This window comes from Helianthus annuus, chromosome 13 (assembly GCF_002127325.2).
Source record: "Helianthus annuus cultivar XRQ/B chromosome 13, HanXRQr2.0-SUNRISE, whole genome shotgun sequence".
NCBI lineage: Eukaryota > Viridiplantae > Streptophyta > Magnoliopsida > Asterales > Asteraceae > Helianthus > Helianthus annuus.
This window is the reverse complement of record NC_035445.2, coordinates 114,103,616-114,123,880: the sequence shown is the minus strand read 5'-3', so window position 1 is coordinate 114,123,880 and position 20,265 is coordinate 114,103,616. Positions and strand designations below refer to the sequence as shown.

Genomic DNA, 20,265 nt, shown 5'->3' with positions numbered 1-20,265 from the left:
GCACTGGTTTCTGTTTTTCCTTAGGAGCGAATTTAAAAGAGTAGAAGATGAATTACAAACTTTGTACATATGATAAAAAAAATTTATTTGACCTTTTTCAATAAGGTCACCAGCATTTTAGTTTTATAAAATTTAGAGGTTTAAGTAGATTTTATTTTTATATAACTGATTTATATAAAAAATTAGAAATTAATTTCTGTCTTTGTTTATAAACATCTTTCGCCTTAATAGAAAAATTAACTTACTTAGTGGTTGGATGAAAATTTATAAAAATTATGTGACAAACCTATTATTTTTTTCATTAAAAAATTGCATGTATATTCTTTTTTATTATATATGTAACAAAATTAATTAAATAAAAGAAATTTAAAAGAGTTTGAGTAAATTGCCAAAATCGTCCCTGTGGTTTTATATTTTCCAGATTCATCCAAATATCCTTAACTTAACAGAAAAAATAAACTAAGTTAGTGGTTTGAATGAAAATGACAAAAAGTTACAAACGTTGGGGGCAATTTGGTACGAAAGTGTCATTTTGGACGAAAATGGCAAACCTGCCCAAACCTCAGAGACGATTTTTGCAATTAACTCTAGAATAATTTAATTGTTTATAATTTTTTTGGAATCCCGATTCTAACAAAAGGTTTTCAAGTGGCAAAACTTTTGTCATTATCTTTTACTAAATAAATGCTAGTAGTGATTTACAAACAATATATTATGAAAGCAAAATTCCAAATATGAAAAAGATTTTACAAATCTTGAATGTATCTCGGTATTGTTTGTTCCTGTACCATTGCATGATGGGATACAATTTACTAGTAGCATACACAAACAACATATGCCACAAATAACTATCATCTAGCAGGCGGAACTAGGTAGGGAGGATGATTTTTCTAATATGTATGTGTGATTTAATCTCCAGAGGCGTCTCTGAGAATACGTGTACCCTATTCGAGCTTGAAAAAATGCGTCATTTCGCAATGTTTTATTATTTATATGTTTTTTAAATCAAATGGGTGTTGGGCTCACTAAACTTAATGCCAATGGACTAACTTCAAAACTATAAAAATTGTTTTGTAAATGGGCCTATCTTAGAGTTGGTATGGTTATACAATTTAAAAAAAAAAACATATAAATATCGGATTTTTTCTAAAAAAACACGAGGCTCTTGAAATCACGGGCCCTGTGTCACACCCTGAATTTTGCGGAAGCGTATGATGTGTGACTTGCTCAATATCATTGCATTCAATTATAATAAACAACTATATGATTAAAACATGATGTTCATCCATTCATAAGTTTGAAATGTTACAAACACCAGTTATTTAAGTTTCAACCAACATATCCTCAAGTTATGTTACAAAACAAAAGTGGATGACATCTAAACTTGAATTTTACGTCTTGAAAACAAAACCAACGCTCAAGATCCATCTTGTCTCCTGAAATACATGTAATTTTGAAAACATCAACAAAAGTTGAGCGAGTTCATGTGTTTCTGTATGAGTTCGAATAATCTTGTAAACATTTGTAAGTATTCCTTTGTAATCCGGTATGAAAGCGTCTATGAACAGATTAATTAATGATTTGCAAGTTCATTAATATGTGTGCAACGGTGTAGGAAGACTCAAACCTTTGCGTATTTCATACCGGGCCACCCGACGGGAACGACATAGTCACCACATGGTCCAACTCGCGGTTTTATGGGTGGGGCTCGCAACACCCAAACAGATCTATCACTTATGCCCCTCGGTCCTTATACAAGGATTAATGGTCTTAAGTGTGCGCCTACCCATTCACATGATCTAACAGTTCATTCCTTAGCTAACCATACCATTTGTAAACGCTTGAAACATTTGTAACATGTATTTCACCCCCGAAGTTATAAAACTGAAAACAGTTAAAAGAAAAAGGGGACATGAACTCACAGATTTGCGTCCTGTATCCTGTAACTTAAAGATCACTTCCTGATGTCGTACTGCTGCCTACACACGTGTTATGTTTTATTAGACGTTTAGGTCGTGTAACGACTCTTAGTCTTAGTTATTTATCAAGACTTAATTTGGATTCTTGGTGTACTTTGAGTTACATCTTTGATGTACATTTTATAATTCCAAGGTATATAATTATTAGTTAAAATAATATTATTTTTAATTTTTAACTTAAATTATATTTATTTCATTATTTGGAATATTGTTAAAATAATATATTTCTAACTTGGTTTATTACGTATTTCCACATATATATCTTCCCAAGTATGGGTGTACTTGTACTTGTGTATTTTCATACTTGTGTATTTGTGTATTTTGCCAAGTATTGGTGGTGTATTCCGGTGTGTATTTATACGTTTGAGGATACGTATTTTTTGTATTTATTAAGTATTTTATGCTTAATCTTGTATTAATTTTTCGGAATATTATTTTTAATCAACTAAAAATCACCAAATTTGTATTCTTAAAATATATGTATTTTAAGAAAATTTTTATAGAAAATTATCTATAAACTTTACTTCGCAAAAATATATATATACTTTCATATGAACCTCAAAAATAATATATTTTTAAGATTAACTTAGAAAAATATATATATTTCTAATATTTTCAAAAAATAACATGTCTTCCAATTGTTTAAGAAAATATATATTTTTCTTCACTCAAAAATAATATATCTTCAAATTGTTTAAGAATATATATATTTTTATTCACTCAAAAATAATATATTTTCTATTTGACAAAATATAAAATGCTTAGCAGATAAATCATTAGTGGTACCTCTTAAGGGCATAGAGGTAAACGAGAAACTCAAGTTTATAGAAAAACCCCTACAGATTGAAGACGGAAAGATCAAGAATCTCAAACACAAGAGAATGGTTCTAGTCAAAGTAAGATGGGATTCTAAGAGAGAACCAGAATACACTTGGGAACTCGAGTCAGAGATGCAGAGTAAATATCCACACCTGTTCCAATAGACCTCGAGGACGAGTTCTAAAACAAGGTGGGGGAGGATATAACAACCCTCCTAAAATTTATTATAACATCCCTATACGCCCTAAAATACACCTCGTATACGAAAAACGGCCCAAAATACCTTTTATTTTTACAAAAAAAAAATTAAATAAAAACAAAGTCTATGGAGCACTCACGGGCCGCGACCCCCTAGACTAACTCTGTCGCGGGGCACGACCTAGTGCCACCAGGCTCAACCAGGTCCCGACACGTGGCTATTGACTCGACGTGGCTAGGCCCCTGACTCAGCCAAGCTACGCCCTACTATACCTAGGTCGCGGGGCGCGACACACCCCTGTTTGTCTGTCGCGGGGCGCCAGAGACCCCCTGATCAGCCCTATAAATAGCAAATTCGAGATTCAGTTTTCGTCGTTCAAATTCTCAATCTCTCTCTAAATTTCTTTATAGTAGAAGTAATACCCGAGCATTATACCCACTAAAATAGCGAAGCTCTGCCTCGATGTAAGTATCATAACCCCAGGTTACGTATTAGATACGCTGTCTGATTGATCTAGTGCTCCGTAACGCATATCGAGGCTCTGCCTGACTCAGTCGTTGGAGTTCTGTCTCGGGGAGGGTATAACTAATGTAAATTTGGGTTATTATACTAACGTGTGTGCATTGTTTAATTTATTAGATTATAACCAGGAAGTCACAAGAAAATACCTAAAATAGCAATGTGAGTGATTCCTCTTTTCACGAAGTGTTTTTACAAAACCTCAATTGTTTTAAATTATATTTAGCAGTGATTAAGTATTTGTATTCTACAATTATCGTCGGTATGTTGGGGTTTTGTATACAAAATTTGTTACTACACTGTGAGTAGTAACATTACCACAAGTCAGGATTGACAGTACAGTGGGTGGTAATTAAAGTAGATATAAATAAATGTAATTGCTGGATTGCCCTCAATGCTGTAAAATGATAAAACCTGTTTTTATTAAATTGGGACTCATTCGCCAGTATTTCTTGCTGATAAAATGTTTTTAAACGTGTTTCAGGTAACAACATGTGAAAGCCAATTAGAAGCCAGCTGGAGAGCACTAAAGGCTTGGAAAAATGGATATAAAAGTTACCTAAATAAAGAAGAAGTTTTATTTCAAATAAACTAGGGTTTATCCCTAAAAACATGTTTGTAATGGAAACTTGGGGTTTTCCCATATATTTATAAATTATAAAATGTGGTGTTTTACTCTGATAAAATATTTCCTAACTACGGTCCTGATGAAATTTCCGCTGCCAAATTAATGATAAACACCGATACCACCATCTCCTAGTAGGCCGCAACCGCCCGCCTCCCGGGGCAGGGGTAGGGGGTTGCGACAGAAGGTGGTATCAGAGCAACAACCATTGATTTCAGCCACAGAAGTGTTCTGCTAACATCAAAATTTTTTTCCATTGTGTTAGGAAATAATCTACGGGATTACGTGCATATCTGTATATTATTGTTTTGTGTTATTTGATAATTTGTTAGTTTACAGTATGAGTGATCAAGGACCATCGGACGCCTATCTTCAATTGTCTAGTTCTCCTAGAGATGAAGGAACTTCTTCCCAGCTTACCCCCTCAGGGTATTCAGAAGAGGGGATTTTCATATTTAAGGCACAATCCGAAGAGCCATTCCCTACCAAAAAGAGAGGATGGTTCAGTCGGGGAGCTCACGAGCGTAGGAAAAGGATGAGGAAGTTACAGCAACAGAGGGACTTAACAACAACAAATAGGAAGATGAATGCCCAGACCCAGTACATAATCAATAGGCGATTGGCTAATTTTCACATATTAGCTACCACAGCCGCATACCAAAACTTAGAAAAATCATTGCACCATAGCCACTACCCTTATGCCCAACTCAACCCATGGAAATAGAACCTAACCTAGGAGACCAGGTTCCCATACCCGCCTTCGACCAAAACGAAATCCCTAGAGTTCCAGCACCCAATCCCTTAGCCTACGATCCGTGGAATGACGACCATAGGGATTATCGAGAACTCTACCCACCGGAGGAACCCATACCAAACCCTGTATCACACTACCCAAACCTTGACCCTCTAGATCCATACTGGGATGCTAATCAGTATGTTAGGGAAATCCTAGCGAACCCATACCCATATGGAGAGCCCGTACCACCATACCCTGACCCGATACCAGCACCACCACCACCCATGAGTACCGAAAACGTGCAGGAACTCTGCACTTTTGGTGAGGAGTTATTAGATGAAGGTGAAAGGATAAGGCAAATAGGGGGAGGCTCGTTTGGCAGTACGACGAGCGAAACATGCAATACTGGATGAACCCCCACTAATAATAATAATAATAATAATATAGATATAAATATATATATATATATATATAGGGTAGGGATATGGTAAAAAGTGTCTAAAATGTAAGAAGGGTAAGAAGTGTTTTAAACCATTGGATATTTGATCTAATGGTTGAGATCAATAGGGTATAAAATGTAAATTGTGTTTTAATTAGAAGGACCTTATGTAAAAATTGAAGGGCAATAGTGACTTTTCCAACGTTTCAAATATGGTAACCATTTCAAAACCCCCCATCAACTTCCTAAAGATCAGCGAATTATATGGTAACCGTCATCAATCTCCAAAAAATCAACGAATTTCTTCATACTTTATCATAAATAGATCTATAATCAGATTCATGGCATGGTGTTTTAAAACAACTGGATAAATTGACTATGATTCAGGTCATGGTGTTTTATCTGGAGACATTGTTCATGTCGTGGTGTTTTAAACGCTTATGATTCAAGTCATGGTGTTTTATCTGGAGACATTGTTCATGGCGTAGTGTTTTATCAATAGAAAACATTCCCAGATTTTAAAACACCATGACTATGATTCAAGTCATGGTGTTTTATCTGGAGACATTGTTCATGGCGTGGTGTTTTAAAACATCTATGATTCAAGTCATGGTGTTTTATCAGGAGACATTGTTCATGGCGTGGTGTTTTATCAATACAAAAACATTCCCAGATTTTAAAACACCATGACTATGATTCAAGTCATGGTGTTTTATCTGTAGACATTGTTCATGGTGTGGTGTTTTAAACATCTATGATTCAAGTCATGGTGTTTTATATGGAGACATTGTATAATCAGATTCATGGCGTGGTGTTTTAAAATAATTGGATAAATTGACTATGATTCAAGATGGTCGGAGAAGATGATCTGAATCGGAGATGGAGATTAAACGATCAATCCCTAAAAATTCTCATCGCCAGTTGTTTTTTCAGTTATATTGTAAATCAATTAAATGACAAAAATGTACAATTACTAATCTACCCTTTAGAATTAATTAAGAGGAGGGACACTTGTCATTCCAAGATTATTTCTTACACTTCTTACAAAAGATGGACTTTTTACAGGATCCTTTACCTATATATATATATATATATATATATATGCGAGTAGTTTGAAAAAAAACATATAGATAACCTAATCACCTACTGATGCATAACTAGTATTGTATTTTAAATTCCAGTTGTCGTTTATAATAGATATAGATATATGAAATAGAGTAAATGTCGCGATGTACGATGATTTTGATTAATGTGTTTGTTTGTGTGATTGTTCGCATTAAATATTGTTCTGTGATATTAATATTTGGTAAATGTTTATAATCCAAATGGACAACGAAGTGAATCAAGAAAACCCAAATAACGATAATAACGGGAACCAATTAGATAACAGTGCCATCCAATACATAGTGGCACAAGGGATTATAGAGGCCATGCCATATATTATCAAAACGGTTAAGGAAGCGCAAAATAATAAAACTAACAGTGGAAGTAAACGACCACCTACTGAACCCAGTCATAGCCTAAACAATTGGCCATACTTCAATTGCCTATTCCAAAAAGAAGAAGAACCATGTCTTATGGTTGTTCTTACGAAGAATTCTGGTCTTGTAAACCAATGGAATTCTCGGGCAATGAAGGAGCCATTGCAGTTCTGTTGGTGCATGCATCTGTCGACTTCGTCTTATATTGAGTCTTGTATAGAACTAGTTAGATCAGGGCACGAAAAACAAGAAAGTGTGAATTAGAGGTGATTCCGCTTGAAATGACACCATGTCATTTCAAGCGAAATCAAAAATGTTCTAATTCCGCTTGAGTTATCAATGCTGATTTCGCTTGAATCTATTTGTTAATTCCGCTTGAAATGAACATGTTCATGTTCAAGCGGAATCTAATCGCCTATATAAAGGCCATTCCAAGCGAAATCAGATGAGATTTTCCGGTCAGAGCAACGAAGTGCTGCCGAAGTGTCGTCACACTGTAAAACGTCATTATATCAATCAAATTGACAGTTAAAGTAATATGTGTGCTGAATTGAACTTGATACGATTGTTTCCGCCTTTCGTATTGAGATAAACTCTTCTGATCGACTCGTTCGGGTCCGCATACGATCCTACAAGTGGTATCAGAGCTCAGGAGGAAGAGTTCATACCAATTTAGCTGCAAATTCTGATTTCTACACCTTCTTTTTCAAAATTCAAAATTTTTCACAGTTAAAATTGGCTAAATTTCTCACAGAATGTGCGTAATAGTGTTTTAACAAAGCCTTGAAAGTTTCAGGCCTAAAATCGATCTAAAACTGATAATTTTCATAATTCCGCTTGAAAACAACTTGAGGATGATGACATCAGCAGCATTTCAAACGGAATTAGATGCTTAATTCCGCTTGAAACCGGGGTTTCGCTTGAGAAATTGGATTGATTCCGCTTGAAACGGTATTCCGCTTGAAAAGTTCTGTTTATTCCGCTTGAAATCTGCTAATTCCGCTTCAATTAGTGATTCCGCTTGAAAAAGAGTTAATTCAAGCGAAATAAGATATTTTGTTTGAAATTAGTTATTTCGCTTGAAAAGATATTTCGCTCGAAAGGAGTTTTCGCTTGAACATACTGATTCCGTTTGAACATGGATTCCGCTTGAGATTGTGATTTCGTTTGAAAACACTGTTTGACAATTTTTTGAAATCCAAAACATGGAAGAGGAATTCTACAACGCCTTTGCTACCCCGATCATTATGACTCAGCAGACAATGTTGGAAAATGAAACGGGGACTATGCAAAAACCGCCTAAACTCATGAACATCGAGGAATATAAAGGTTGGGAAGGATGGTTTGAAAACTGGGTACAAGCAAACTATTTAGATGCTTGGGAATGCGTTGAGACAAAATACGTTAGACCGACAAATGACGATGAAGAAGAGATTGCCATCAAGGACATGAGTGCTGATGATAAAAAGAAATATAAGAATGAAAAAATGATGCTAAGTCTGCTACAAGCTGTGAAAGAAGACATCTTGGTCTTGCTACAACACAATGGTAGTGCTTATTCGATCTGGAAAGCTTTAAGATCAAAGTTTGTTGGTAGTTAAGAAATGATAAAGAACAAAAAATCACTTTTGAAGAAGGAGTTTGATCTATTTCGAGGATTGAAAAATGAGAGCACAAAGCAGATAATTGAAAGGTATTGCAATTTGTTGGTAAACATGAGAAGAGTGAGCATCAACAAAGACAATGAAGAGTTGATTGAGAAATTGACTGATGCATTGCCACACGAAACTTAGGGCACATACTTGATGATGCTAAGAAACAAGAATGGTTTTTGCAATCTGACACTTAGCAAATTCATTGAAAAGATTGAGGCTCAGGAGATGGAACAGATAAAGATTTCAAGAATGAAAGTGTTTGATGGTGAACAAGACATCCGTTTGTACTACAAAGCAGGATTGAATGAAAAGACAAACATGTCACCGAAAGTTGAAACTGCATTCAATGCAAAGGGTTCATCAAGTGGTTCATCTAAAGGATCAAGCAGCAAAACAAGTTTTTCTTCATATCCATCATTTGATCCAAATTTGGCAACAACAAAGAATGGCAGGAAATTACAGTGCAATATTTTTTTGAACCTTGAGGATGATCAAGATTACACAGAAGAAATTGCAAAAAGTCACATGTCTTTGTTGGGAACTATTCTTGAATCATATGGAAGTTTTGTTGCAGGTCGGATCGGGAATCCAATGCTGACTAAGGAAGATTACGACCAGATCGATGCTGAAGAGATGGAGCTAATGGATATAAAATGGTGCCTGGATAGTGTGTTGAGGAAAGCTGAGAAATTCAAGCAGATCACAGGAAGAGATGATCTACGTGAAGCTAATGTTTCTACTTTAGGTTTTGATAAATCTAAAGTCACTTGTTTTCGTTGTAGGGAAAAAGGACACTTCAAGAGGGAGTGCACCAATCGCGAGGCAAGTGGAGCTCAAAATCCGTTTAACAACAATGATTACTACCGGAAGGCCATCTACCATCAAGTTGCTCAACAACCAACTCAACAACAGGCACAAACGGCACATGGAAGGAATGTGATTGAAGAATCTTCAAAGAGAGCTTGTATGGTGAATCAAGATGAAAAGAAGCCATCAACAGGGTTCAACTGGGACTGTTAGGTCTAGAGTTTTACGCTCATCTTTATTACGTTTTATTATGTTTATTTGGTTTATATTATGACTTGGGCTTGGGCTAGGCCATGTGGGCCAATGGGGTAGAGGCTCCTATATATAGTCTTGATTAGGTTATTGTAGTAGAGCTCTCCTTCACACTTGTAATCATGTAGCCCCAATAGAGAACCTTGTACCCGAGAATCCTAGGGATTGTGTGCAAGGTTCTCGAAGATCGTACCAGACAGTTCGTTGAAATCGTGTGCGATCTAAGTAGCAACACTAAGATTTGTAATGAAAAATTTCTTTTCGTTCTTTCGGTTTGATCTTACTTTCCGCGTTCGACTGAACCGTTGAGTGAAATCTCGGGTTTTTCGGGACCTACAAGTGGTATCAGAGCCATTGAAGTCTTTCAAAGGCTCGGTTTTGATATCACTCGAAGAACAAGAAGAAGCTTTGCACAGTGTCGGGGGATGAATGCTCGTCAAAGGTAAGATATCCGGTTTATGAAATCTGGTTTTCATTTACAGATCTAAAAAATTCAAGATCTGGTGATGTTTCTATTCATCCAACTACACACTGCTGAGTGTGTCTTGTAGATGTTTCGGCCACCAAACGGAAAAAGGATGGAGGTGGTCGGAGGTGGTGTAGAAGATGACGGTGGTGAAGAAGGTGGCTGGAGGATGATTAATGGAACGAAGATGGTGGTTGTAAGATGGTTGTAGGATGAGGTGCTATGATGTTTAACGATGGCAAAAGAAGTTGAGAGGAGGTGTACGGTGGTCGGAAGCGGATAAACAACGGAGACGCTAAGTGACGGAGAGGCAGTGAGGTGCTCGTCGGTGGTGCGATGCTGATGGATAACGATGGGTTTGAAGTGACTCGCAGCTGAGATGAATGGCAACAGTAGCGGCGTGGTTTTGAGGGTTTCCACGAACTCCGGCAACCTGTGATAACACAAGCTCTAACGGTGAACTGGGTGATGGTGGTTATTTTGAAGCAGATGGTTATTGACAATGGGTCTATCAGCGGTTTCGAGATGGAGAGGGACGAAGATCGAAGGACGTATCAGAGAACAGTGAATAGTAATGAAGACGACGACGGATGACATTAATGTTTTTCCGAGTTTTCAGGTTTGTTTTCTTTATTGAGCACTGTGGGTGATTTCCGGCGTTGGTTTAGTGCCGGTTGCTCAGGTTTCAGTGATTGGAGGTCATTGCTCAGTGATTTTTTTTATTTTGGGTGTCTCCGGCGAAGTTAGGGAGGTGACGGAGATGTACGTATGTTGAGGGTTGGGTTCTACGGTGATGACGGCTGGGTTGCTTGTTTGTCGGCTAGGGTTTGTTAGAATTGAACCACATGAGCTTCATTGATATTTGGGCCACATGTTTTTGTTTTATTTGCATGATTGGAAAAGGAGTGTCTCTTGGGCTACGATACAAATGTTCAAGGGTTGGCATGATTATGTGGCTAAGGCCGTCCGGGGCACCCTCGGTGACTCCCTTCGGGGACCAAAGTCGCCGAGTGGTAAGGTGATGCCAACCAAGAGGGGAGGTGAAATCGGGGGGCCAAATCGGTGGGGATTCACCGAAGAAAGGAAGGAGAGAGGGAGGAGAGAGGGAGGAGAGAGAGAACTCATGGACCAATGAAAAATTTCCTTTTTTTAATAAAAAACCAAGTCACCTAAGAGGGGAGTGCCGCCATCAATTTAGGGTGTTAGGGGAGTTTAAGAAGGGAGTTGACGTGGCACACGAGGATTGGTTAAGCGTAAGAGAGGGGACTCCCCTCTTAGGGGAGTGCCCCTTACACCCTAAGGATATAAGCCAAATGATTAGCTAATCATTACTGAATAATGTCCATCTTTCAATTAAATTATCATATTTAGGGCCCACCTGATTGTTGATGAAGGTTGTGATTGGGTTTTAAGGTTTATCTCATCCTTCAAATGTTAAAGATTGTGGTTGGGCCCTACAATTTTTTTTGGTCACGCATGGAAATATCATCTGTCAACATTCATCATTGTACCATCATCAAACGACATTATCAGCTGTTATCATCATCTACGAGCATCAGAGTCATTCAATTATCAAACATCATCTCATCATCAAGTCATCATCTCGGATAGAAGATTAAGTATCTCGAATCATCAAGACAAACCATCTCGGACAACAATCTGTCATTCGAGATATACCATATTTACATCCGAGATAATCACATTGCATCCGAGATCGTCTAAACCGTAATAAAGAGAGCATAAAACTAGGGGGAGATTGTTAGGTCCAGAGTTTTACGCTTATCTTTATTGTATTTAATTTATGTTTATTTTGGTTTAGATTAGGTCTTGGGCTTGGGCTAGGCCATGTGGGCCAATGGGGTAGATGCTCCTATAAATAGTCTTATTAGATTGTTCGTGGTAGAGCTTTTCTATTCTTGTAATCATATAGCCCCAATAGAGAACCTTGTACCCGACAATCCTAGGGATTGTGTGCAAGGTTCTCGGAGATCGTACCAGACAGTCCTAGAGACTGTGTGCGATCTAAGCAGCGGCACTGAGTTTTTGAATAAAATATTTCTTTTTGTTCTTGTCGGTTTGATCTTACATTCCGCATTCGATTGAACCGTCGAGTGATGTCACGGGTTTTTCGGGACTAACAAGTGGTATCAGAGCATAAAACCGTAATAAAACTAGGGGGACCACCAGGCAACGAAACCAGATCAGCAAACACACGATTCTTGATTACATTCTTGAACTTCTTTCCATCTTAACTTTCAACAGACATTAGCATACCCACATCGCTTTGTAGTTGCTCGATCGTCTGATCTTTGCTTGATTTTTAAGCTTACAAAGATGAGATCTGAGCTTCTTTCAGGGCAACATCTTTCTTCAATAAATTTCATTTTGTTGGCTGCAAAGCGCATGGCTGCTTCTTCATGCTCAGAGAAATCGGCACCACTGGAACTTCCTACATTGAACCTGATGCCGCTTGAGCTTTCTGGTTGCAAATGAGTTGTTTCAGGCAGATCGAGATCGAAATCGAAATCGAATTTTAAATCAAAATCGAGATCTTGCGTGCTTGTTTCTTGAGTAGCAGTAGTGACTTGTAGATCGGTGGGCATAGTAGGCTATGGTTCTGAGCTTGGGCCAGAGAAAGAAAATCAGGAGCTGTTTCGGTTCTTCTTTTCTTGTTGGATGCTTCTTCAGCATCATCTGTCGCATTATCTTCAATCTCAGGAACAGATACGGAAGGAGGGTTTCCGATACTATCCTTCAAGGATTCAATCAGGGCTTGAAGATCTTCAGTTGTCATTTATGTTGATTCTTGAACGGGTTCCTCAACATTCTCAGAGACAAATACTTCCACATCACTGTCTTCGTCAGATTCATCTTCGTATGAATCTAGAATTTCTATTTCTATCTCAGCTTTCTCATCAGCAAGTGTCTGTTGCACGTCATGCTCTTCGGCAATTGTGGCATTCAAAGGCTTTGGTTTGAAAAGTATAGGAACCTGCAAACCTCGTAATTCGAATAAGTGATCCGCGAAGATGATGAGAGGTTCCGAGATAATTAGGAGATGAGATTAGTCCGAATATGTGACTCTTATGAGAAATGTTTGACAATTTATAGAGTTTCGGATTGGGCCTGAGATCAAACAGCCAAGCCCCAACTCGGAACAATGGTCCGAATTACATTCGAGAGCAATGGGCCGGATCTGATTCATTTTATCCGAAATAGTGGGCCTCAATCCGAAACAATAGGCTAAACTATCACTTTAATGTTTTGCTTTTTCATGACAGAAAACATCTTTCTCAAAATCTACAATCCAACCAACCGAGCAACCTTTTTTAGCAAAGTGATAATCAAATCAAAACAAATTAATAATAGAAAACTAATGGAGGAGTAATATAGGGAGAACCTGCCATGGGATCAAAACCGTTCTCGAACTGATTAAGTGACACTTTTCAGCTCTTCGTTTACTTAGGCTGGTCCACGCAATTGTTGATATGTTTGTCCTCTTAAATCCACCGCTCAAACTTCAACCTTTTGCTTTGTGATACGCTTTTAGGTAGTTTTATACTGTGACATCTGTGTGTCCCATTCCAAGGCATACCCCCGCGATCAAGGTAAGCACAACGGTTCATCGTAGCAGGTGAGTATACTGAGATCATCCTTTTATTCAGTTTTATTTATTTCACGCCAGACTTCCTGGTGAACAGGTCAGTACTTCCGTACAGCAGAGAGACCAAGGAAGATCTGACGAGGCCCCGTTTTTTTTTTTTTGTCAGACTTCCTGGTGAACAGGTCAGTACTTTCGTACAGCAGAGAGACCAAGGAAGATCTGACAAGGGCTTATTTAAGCAAGATATCCTGACTGTGCCCAGGTCTGCATATAATCTGGATGCAACAGAGGGACAGCCCGGATGATACATCAGTATAAAGACCCGAAACTTCAGATGTTGGCTATCTATCAACGCAGGATTTAAGACCATGAAATCATACACCGTTGGTCTGTTACCCACAAGATGTCCAATCCATTATGTTTGTATCACTTTGCTTCTTTTGTTATTCGAGCGGCAGACCTATCAACACATCGCAGTGGAGCCGAACCTATTTAACATTGAAACCTTACGTGTGTTAATCAAGTTCTTTAACACGAAAATTCATTTCATTTCCCAGCACTTTTTCTCCCCCTAAATTTGTGCAAAAGTAGAATACTTTATGCCTAAATTTACCGAACGGAAACACATAAAAACCCTTTATTCAAGTTTACAAGAGTTTGAGGTTTTTTTTTTTTTTTTGAAGATTTTTTTTTTTTTTTTGCTTTTCTCCCCCTTAAACAATGTGTATCTAGATATATATATGCATATATGTCCCTCTCCCCCCTAAATTTGTGCATCACACTTTATGCGCAAATTTACTTATTTATTTACATTAGTATAGAAACCCTGGCTTTTTGTTTTTTTTTTGTTTTTTTTTTTTTGTCGTCGCTCAGTCGTTGAAAACGCATCATTTTCAAAAGATCCACAAGCACATTGAATCTCAAGATGCTGACAGGTTTTGTAAAAAGATCCGTTGAATTAGTATCAGTGTGGATCTGTTTAAGTTTAAACAATGCTCTGTCATAGCAATCTCGAATAAAGTATACCTTGATATCAATGTGCTTGCTTTTAGAGTAGAAGACAGGTTTTTTGATAATCTGGATAACGACATCCTTATCAAAATAAGTAGCAGAGTTTAGATAAGTCAAACCGAAATCCTTGAGCTGGTGTTGTATCCAAAGAACCTGAGAGCAGCTGGCAGCAGATGCTGCAACGCACTTTGCTTCCGCTGCAAATGTGTGTTGTTGCTTTGCACTGCCATGAGATGAGACTGTCCCCCAAGAATTGGTATCCAGCTGATGTACACTTCATGTCCCTGTTTTGATGAACTTGTAAGCCCAAAAACATTTTCACTTCTCTCAACGAGCGCCTTTCGAACTTCTTTCTCATCATACGAAAATACAAATGGCCTCCAGACGTGCCACCGGTGTGCATATCTCATCATAATCCAGACCTTCACCTTGTTCGAAACCTTGAACTGTCGATCGTGCCTTGTTTCTCACTATCACGTCGGGATCATCTTGTTTGATTTTGAATAGTCATAAGTCGATGCCCCTTGATTTTGCTGTGGGATCGCACACCAGCAGCTTGAGATTAAGAAACTTCTAGATATTATACCAGATTGCTCCCCCTCACTTGATGCAGTAGCGTTGTTGATCACCGGTGGATCTACAGTGCAATATGAGGGAATTGCTCCCAGAAACAGAGAAGTTCCTTGAATGTTTGAGAGTCCTGAGGAGACTTCAGTATTACGTAGTGCACCATCAGGGATAACTGTAGCAGGTTCAGAAATCGGCTTCTGAACAGTCGAAGAATGAAGTTGCGAGCCACTCTTCGTGAAGAGAACCTCCATTCTTTTGTCGCACATCAGAGATATGCTCAAAGGTTGTGCTTCAGATCAGGGACATAATTGACGTCTGAGAAGGTGCGAACCCTGTTTCTGACAGTACCCTTCATGGTAATTCTTCCAGTTTCCTCTCTCGCGAAGTTGACAAATCCACCATCGAATACCCTTTTTTTGTTATTCAACTGGGATAAGTCTTCTATCACGTGTCTGGAACAACTACTATCGATAAACCAAGGTCTAACGATTGCCCTCCATAGCCGTTCCTGCACACTTAGCGAGATTAATTAGAAACTGGAACCCAGGCCATTGTTGACCTGAGTTGACCATTGTTATCAGTGTATGAAACCTCACGAAAGATCATATAACTTTTAGTAGAGTTTGAGGTTTGAGGTGAAGACGTCGATGTTGACGGTTGTGAACTCTGAGACTGGGATCTAGTAAGAACCGTGGGCTTCCAAATCTTAGAGTCAGTGTTGTTGTTTGACATATTTTTGTATAAAGATGAGACTTTTGACTCCATGTGATGTCTTTGGAACCCATTTGTGTTTGAAAACTTTTGATTGTTCTTTTTCACTACATTCCAGTCTCCATCAGAAGGCTTGGCTCGAGAAAATCGATTTCCGTCCGATCAATAATGCATAGCCTTCTGATGATGTGTGTTACCAGAGTAGTGAGGCACGAAAGGCCGATTAACACAATTTCTAGCAATGTGCCCTGGAATTCCACAATTAAAACATGTTTGTCTCTTTGAGAAAAAGACATTTAGTTCTGCTTGTGTTATTCCAGGGAACTGATCAAGTCCTTTCTTTTCTTTTGATGCTGACTTCTTGTGTGTATGTTTTGTCTTTGAAGAACCCTGCTTACAGTTATCAGCACAAGAGCAAGTATCGACAGTTTTACCCTTCAGCTTAGGTTCAGTTTGCCCGAGGCTTAGGTTTTCCTTTCGAACTTTCTTTTTGCGTGGTCTTCTATTTTTACGTGATCTTTTCTTCTTAGAAGGAACAGATTCAGGAGATTTTGTTTCATTAGAAACACTTTCTTCAGAGTCTGATCTTTTGGGGTCAAAAGTTGAATTATCTGTTGAATTTACTTCCACAGATTCCTTTTCTTCAGAACCCATCTTTTCAGGAGTTTTGGTAGAAAAGGTTTCCACAAATATCTCTTCTTCAGTTTCATCATTTGAATCAACTGACGAATTAATGTCTATGGACCTCTTTTCCTCAATCTTCGAGATCCCATTAGTTTCTTCAGAAATGGATTCTGCGAAAATCTTTTCTTCAGCTTCGTCAACCTCCGAGTCCTTGACATCAGCTGATTCTGGTTTCTCATGCGAAGAGCAGTCTATGTTTGAAACTGTTTGACTCTCTTCGGGCGTTGCACTACTTAAATCTGAGTGTTTGGCACATTCAGAATTCTCAGAAGTACTACGCTCGTTGTCTGATGTACCAGAATCTGCAACTTGACTGTCAGGTTCATTAGATGATCCCTCTTCTTGAGTTTCTGATGTATCATCTGATGTTTCAGGCACACTAGAATAGTTGTCTGAACCATCAGAATGACTTTCTGAGTCACTTGAGACACAGGTCTCTAGTTTATCAGTCGATACATCAGGTTTCTTGTGAAAACACTTTCATTGCGATCTAAAATCACAGCACCAGATTCACTAGTTCTAGTCGGAACACCATGAGCCTCAGCAAATGAAGACATAACATAATTCCAAGCATAATGATCGGGTTTGGCAGCATCCGAATCATCAGCAACATCAGCAACGATTGAATGTGGTTCATCATCTACTGCAGACTGCTCTTCAACTGTCACTGATTCTGCACATGTACTAAAACAGTTAATGTTATCTACAGAATCGGAATCAGAACTTGACATAACTTCTTGGTGCTCCTCAGTTGACATTTTTACTGGTTCTGTTTCATTTTCTTTTTCAGATTCGCCAGCCGATTCATTTGAGCAATTTTGATCCGCATTTTTAACAAAATTCATTGGTTTTTGAAAATCAGCGGGTCTCGCATTCTTTGGTTTGAAAGGCTCCCATGGCACATAATCACTCGGTTTACCATAAATCATTATATCATAATTTTCTTGTTCTTGCTCAGTAGTAGGCATTCTTGAGTAATTATGATTATATGGCGGTGGAACCTGTTTGTAGCCCAAACCCTTACCCGTATTTTCTTTATAAGCAAGTTGCACATCGCACAGATTACGAACAGTGTCACTGGAAGTATCAAACTTTTTAATGTTTAACTCGTTTTGTTTATACTTTCCAGTGAGGAGCTCTAGCTCACCCTTCACAGAGTCACATTCAAGAGTTTTACTGTGAGTCTATGTTTGTAGTCGTGAACCCAACATTGCTGTTGATTCACGTCTCTGTGAAGTTGAGCTATGTCCTTCTTAAGTGCGTCAATCTTTTCATAGAGAATTTTATTGTTCTCTCGAAGACCGATGTACTTTTCCATGACACGGTTGTAATCATCCATCATTTTAGAATTGAGTGCCCTAAGTTGCGCAACCCTATTCCTGCAAGGTTCAGTACACAACAGATAGTTGACAGTGTCAATGAGCGATCTTGGTTTGTCTGGTTGAGTTTGGACTTGGGCTTGGGATGCTGGACTATTGACTGTAGCTTGCTGGGCTTGAGGTTTATGTTTCGCCACTTCATCGGGATGAGATTCTTTTGACTGTGCGTATAGATCTTGGTTTGATTGTAAATGATCCCACAACCAAGAAACAAAGGAGTCTTTATCATTACCCAAGAAGGTATTCATCCAATTCCTTACTTCCTCTTTTCGTCCCCCTCTTTTAAGCAAGCGCATCACAAATTCCACGACAGGATCAACATTGTATTCTCCTATAAACTCAAATAGCTTTTCTTTCACTTGATCCCGCAACCTTCCAGCTCCATCTTCAGAAATAATGATTTCAAACGGCGAATCGTCAGCACTATCCATCACGTTCAGGTTCTGGTTTTGGTTTTGATTTTGTGTCTGGGGTGCAGTGCAGTTAACGGTAGTTTGGATGATTGGGCTGAAGACAATGTTTGAGTACTGAGTTTGGGTTGTAGACATTTCGAACACTTGCATTCGAACGATCCCGCTTCGTATACCGTACCTCAAAATCCTGGCAAAACTTATACCGCAAAGCGAACAAACTCCCCCTTTTTTTTAAGATTTCTAAATAATTTTTAACTTTTAAAATATAATAATATAATATTTAATAATTTTAATATATTATATAAAACCTTTTAATTAATATTAAAATAAACTATTTATAATATTATAATTATATATTATATATTTTAATAAAAACCTTTAATTAGTATTAATGATTAAGTAATGATTATGTTATGATTATTATTATTATAATTATATAATATTAAAAAAACAAAATCGACAAAACGTTGTCTTCTTCGTAAACGGCAACCCCAAACCCTACTTTTCTTTTAAACGCCGACGCCGCCAATCGTTCTTAACAAGATGAAGATGATCGATGATGATGGAGGTGATGACGAATCGAGAGATGGAAGATGCTCGGAGAATGGCGGTGGTCGGAGGTGGTGATGAAGACCGGAGGAGATGTGAAGTGATGCAGGTTATGATTTGCTCGCCGGAGAAGATAACCGGAGAGGTTAACGGTGGTTATGAAAGAGTGAGGTTTCGTTGTTGGACACACAGAAGTATGAGAACGAGTTCTGTTTCAATCTTTTCAAACCATAAACGATGTCTTTGCTGAAAGAGAAGACGGTGCCGATGATGAAAAACAATCCGAGAGTTGAAACAACCCGGAGATGAATGTTTACGGATGAATTGAATGCCGATTACGGATGAAAGAAATGGCGAATACGATCCGAGATGACGATTCCGGATGATTACGGATGATGTCGGATTGTGAAGTTGAAGATTACGGATGAAGAAGGTTGATTTCGAATGATTACGAATGATGAAATATGATTCCGGATGAAATTGTAAGAATCTTGAATAAAGGAATGATGATCACGGATTGAAGAAGATATGGGGTGGATTGAATTTCTGGATGGAACTATGAATGGCTGATGAAGATGGCACGATGATACATATGAGTCTGATGATTGATGACGTATGTTGTCAGTTGTAGATAAGATGATGTCTGTGATGATGAGATGATGATGATTTCGGATAAGATATGATGATGTCACTGATGATATCTGATGAAGATATGAATATTTTTAACACTTTTCCAAACAGATCAAAAAGCAAAATATGGTGATTCTTTGAAGAACCCGATGAACAACCCGAAGAACACTATGAAGATCTTCAACCAAAATTCAAATTTTTCTTGAGAGTTTGATATCAAAGTGGCTCTGATACCAATTGTAAGTCCCGAAAATCCGGATCAAACAACGATATCAAACGATCAACAAGGATGGGCGAAATCCAAACTTGATGATCTTCAAGAAATCAAGAACAATAAAGATGAAGATTTGAAGAATTGATTCAAAAGCTTAAACTTGCATACAATATGGAATTGTCTAATACAAGTTTCTAAAACCAAGGAACCAACCTTTACTCCTATTTATAGTAAGGGGTTTCCCCCAAAACCCTAGGCCCATTAACCTAAATAAGCCCACTCTAATATCCACTAATCCATAAGCCCTCTTAATCATTAAGCTACTAATCCATAAACCTTCAAGGGCCTAACAATCTCCCCCTAGGTTTACTGGATTAGTTGTTGCGTCGAACTCGAGGACCTGCTCAGAACTGGATTAGGATCAGCAAACAAGCAATTCCCGACGACGTCTGCAACAACACTCGTCCAGGGCTTCGCACATTCTTCATTTTGTCGTTGTGGCGAATTTTGATGATGATTCAGA

The 20,265-nt window shown here is 38.1% G+C and overlaps 1 protein-coding gene across 1 annotated transcript; it reads right to left on the bottom strand.

Moving 5' to 3' along the window:
* Nucleotides 1-16,035: 16,035 nt before the first annotated feature.
* LOC110901531 lies at nt 16,036-18,367 on the bottom strand. Its single transcript, XM_022148352.1, has 3 exons — nt 17,762-18,367; nt 17,036-17,705; nt 16,036-16,949 (listed from the first exon to the last, which is right to left on the bottom strand). The coding sequence occupies exons 1-3, from the start codon at nt 18,365-18,367 to the stop codon at nt 16,036-16,038; spliced, it is 2,190 nt and encodes a 729-aa protein (XP_022004044.1).
* Between the last annotated feature and the right edge of the window lie 1,898 nt (nt 18,368-20,265).